Source organism: Pygoscelis adeliae, unplaced genomic scaffold (genome assembly GCF_000699105.1).
Source record: "Pygoscelis adeliae isolate BGI_AS28 unplaced genomic scaffold, ASM69910v1 Scaffold21, whole genome shotgun sequence".
NCBI lineage: Eukaryota > Metazoa > Chordata > Aves > Sphenisciformes > Spheniscidae > Pygoscelis > Pygoscelis adeliae.
This window is the reverse complement of record NW_008824243.1, coordinates 3746635-3750524: the sequence shown is the minus strand read 5'-3', so window position 1 is coordinate 3750524 and position 3890 is coordinate 3746635. Positions and strand designations below refer to the sequence as shown.

The 3890-nt window shown below is 40.3% G+C and overlaps 1 protein-coding gene across 1 annotated transcript in view; it reads left to right on the top strand.

Moving 5' to 3' along the window:
* EXOC1 (exocyst complex component 1) overlaps positions 1-3003 on the top strand; it is a 33112-nt gene extending 30109 nt beyond the window's left edge. Inside the window, exons 17-18 of the mRNA XM_009335140.1 lie at positions 1326-1520; positions 2325-3003. Of these exons, the coding sequence (XP_009333415.1) occupies positions 1326-1520; positions 2325-2477 (348 nt within the window). The 3' untranslated portion in view covers positions 2478-3003. The remainder of the gene's footprint in view (positions 1-1325; positions 1521-2324) is intronic.
* The last annotated feature ends 887 nt before the right edge of the window (positions 3004-3890 follow it).

The window sequence follows — 3890 nt, the reverse complement described above, 5'->3', positions numbered from 1 at the left end:
AGAGGAAGTGGCCTCAAGTTGCGCCAGGGGAGGTTTAGATTGGACGTGAGGAAAAATTTCCTTACTGAAAGAGTGGTTAAACATTGGAAGAGGCTGCCCAGGGAAGTGATGGAGTCACCATCCCTGGAGGTATTTAAAAGACGTAGAGGTGGTGCTTTAGGGACATGATTTAGTGGTGGAGTTGGCAGTGCTAGGTTAACGGTTGGACTTGATGATCTTAAAGGTCTTTTCCAACCTAAACAATTCTATGATTCTGCCCACTGAATGTTTCCCACTGTTCATTGTTTTTTTTTCTGTAAGCAGGATTTCTGCCATTAATTTTCTGAAAAGCCTAAGATGTATTCTCTTTTTGAAAATTAAAATGCTTTATTGCTGCAAGTGGGAACTTGCTGTGGGTTGACTCTGGCCAGAACCTAAGCTGCCACATAACCAACTGCTTGCTCACTCTCCCCTCCCCAAGCAGGACAGGGGAGAGAATAGGAAGAGAAAAAGTGAGAAAACTTAGGGGTGGATATAAAGACGGTTTAATCAGTGAAGGGGAGAGAGAGAAAAAAAAAAAAAGTGATGCAAAGGTAGTCATTCTCTACCTCCCAGCAGCAGACTGATGCCTAGCCAGTTTCTGAGCAACCTTGAAGACAACCACCACCGCCCCCTCCTCTAAGCCTAATTTTTATAGCTGAGCATGATGTTACATGCTATGGAATACCCTTTGGCCAGGTTTGACCTGTTCAGTAATAACCAAAACATTGGTGTGATATCAGCCCTGGTTTAGCTACAAATCCAAAACACAGCACCATATGGGCTGCTATAAAGAAAGTGAACTCCGTGTGGCTCTACATGCATGTTCATAGGCATACCTCCCTCCATTTTTATTATGTCGAGCCAGCTGGTGCAGGGCAGTGAGAAGAGAGGGCAATTACGAACAAATATTGCTGTTGTGTAATTATGGTTTAAGTAGAGAAATTCCTATTCAGATGCTTACTCAGTTTATCTGAAAGATTCAGTATTTCCCCAGGCTATGGCCTCATTAGTTGAGGATTTTGAGGCTGATTCAGTATTAGTTACAAGGTTGCAAAGAAAAGCTTGATTGCTTCTAGAAATGATTGATTTCAGTTTTGTGCTAGTACTTATGGAGTGCTGTATTGTTGGGCTGTTGTTTAATGTTTATGGCTGAGCACTACTTCATGCCCAATTAAAAAACAAAAATGGGGGGAACACACAACAGTTGTCAAGCAGAATCAAGACGTTAACTACACATATGCTTGTCAAATTAAGTTAATTAGTTTAGATTTGTGATAATCATTAATGCTGTTACTGTTTGTTAGCATTTTTTTGAAGGTGTTGAAGCTCGTGTGGCACAAGGTATACGAGAAGAGGAAGTAAGCTATCAACTGGCTTTTAATAAACAAGAGCTTCGTAAAGTCATAAAGGAGTATCCCGGTAAGGAAGTGAAGAAGGGATTGGATAATCTCTACAAGAAGGTAGATAAACATCTCTGTGAAGAAGAAAACTTACTTCAGGTAAACTAAATCATGGCTTGAAAACCTTGTAATGTTTACACAAAGGCTTTTATTATTGCTTTTGCATGTATTTTCTGTGAGAAGTGCCTAGCTTCAGAATAACTGAAAAACCATGAATTTTGAGTGGAATTTTTTTACAATTCCACTCTGATTCTATTTGTTGTAAAATTGATTTGAAATGTCATGGTAGAGATACAGTTCGGAAAGAAACTTCCTTTATGATTCCCTAGGTGTCCATTAATGGGTGATCTCTCTTCTGCAAAATATACTGGAAATAGAGAGAACTAGATTTAAACGAACTGTTAACCTGATACGAAATTTAGCTGGTACGCTGTAGGAGAATATACTTTGTTACATCTTTTCTGATAGTTAATTATTTAAGTTTTTTCTTATACTTTGCGAACTTGCTCACTGGAGTAAATGATAAGTAGATTTAAGAGTTAAGCATGTATTAACAGCTTTTTAAAGTCTGAAACATGAATTAGTAGCGGTGTTCTGGTTCAGGGTGTTTTCTTTAAAGACAAAAGCAATAGCTCTTTTAGGGCAACTTCTTCTTTACTACTTCCTGCTTTGCAGATTTGGTAGGAGTCCTGTAAACATGAAAGACCTTAAACTTAATGGGTAAAAAACGTCAATCTTTTTTTTTTTTAATGCAGCAACTCAGTTTACTGAACTTCGTTGTTAGCAAGCATTAGTTTTAAAATTACACCTGAACTGTGAATTGATTAATGAGCCAATGTTTTGTAGTTCACATGTAGTGTATTGTGCCAGTTGACATTTCCTAATGTTTGTTTTCTTTGGCAGGTTGTGTGGCATTCCATGCAAGATGAGTTTATACGACAGTACAAGCACTTTGAAGGGCTGATAGCTCGCTGCTATCCTGGATCAGGAATTACTATGGAATTCACTATACAGGATATCTTAGACTACTGCTCCAGTATTGCACAGTCTCATTAAGTTCTAGAAGAGGAAAGAGAAGCTAGCAAAGTTTGTGCCTGTGTATAAGGGAATCAAACACTATAAATGCTATTTGTTTTTAAAAGGTGGATTTCCATGTGTATGTGTAGTTAACTGCCATATGTGTCAAGTTACACTCCTGTTTCAAACATCTTTCAGGGCAAAATGAAACCTTCCAGGATTTGTTGCTCTGCTACTGGGTTGAAGTACCGTTTGAAAGCATTAATTCTGTGAAACACTTCTGGTGTAGTTTTTCCCTTCCCCTAATGTTCAGATACTTTTATTTATAATCCCTTCTCTTGCTAAAAGCAGTAAGCACTACCTTCATAGTACGCAAAAAGTATACTACTGTTCTCACTAATATTTTGCATCTTGGAAATTATGTAAGCATTAAAGACTATCAAATCTTTTCCCTTCCTCGTTCTGGATACGGATGTGGAACTTTATGCAGTGGGAATACTGAATTCATGTTCTCGTATGTAATGTGACTATGGCTATGATTCTTAATTAAACTGTGTTCAACATATTCTTTGTTTCTATGCAGTGTTATTTCGAAAAGGTAAAAACGCAGTTATTTCCATTGTTTTGTCTCTGGGCATTGAAGTAGAATTGCTCTGTTGCTTAACACGCGCTTTTTTTTTTCCCCCTTCCCTTTAGTAAGTATGATGTAGCATCAGTGTACTCCCACCTCATGTAACCCCTTCCTCCTCCTGGAGCTTCAGCTGCCTGTGATTCAGGACGTAGTTTTTCTGTACAGCTTGAGGAAATTGCCAAGTTGTTGGATAGCGCTGGGGTGTATGTAGACTAGAAACAGGCACGATGAAGGTAAACATGCAGACAGAGGTAAGATTTTGGTTCTTGAGATGCAGCTGCAAAAATAAAAAACAAAAAACAGTAATGTAAGAATGTTATAAAACTCAGAAAAACTAACCTGCCAGCTAGCAACACGGCAACAGCAACGCTGGCAACATCAACATCGGCACCTGGATTTGGGTGAGCATACTAACGCTTAAGTCTCATAGCTCATTAAATCCTAGTTGTCTTTTGTTTACTAATCAAGTACTTGATCCGAGTTGTATGTAACCTGCAGGTGACAGAAGGTAGCCAAAGCAACACCCAGGGGAGGTAAGGGTTCCGCTTGGCAGAAGGTCCCTTCTGTACTGAACTAGTACAGACAGCTTCCACACGAGGGCTGCCTGTCACTTCTACATCAGCCGCTTCAACCCCTGAAGTCTGGCCACAGCAACCATGCAACGGGCAACGGCACCGCAGGCACTAAATGCAAACAGGACCCTCCCCAACAGGGTGACAGGCGGCGGCAACGTCTACCTCGCCGCTTCGGCTGCAACCAGAGCTAAGCTGTACGTCAGACGCGCGGTACGTCACCCTCCCTCGGCGCGAGGGCTGCCGGTC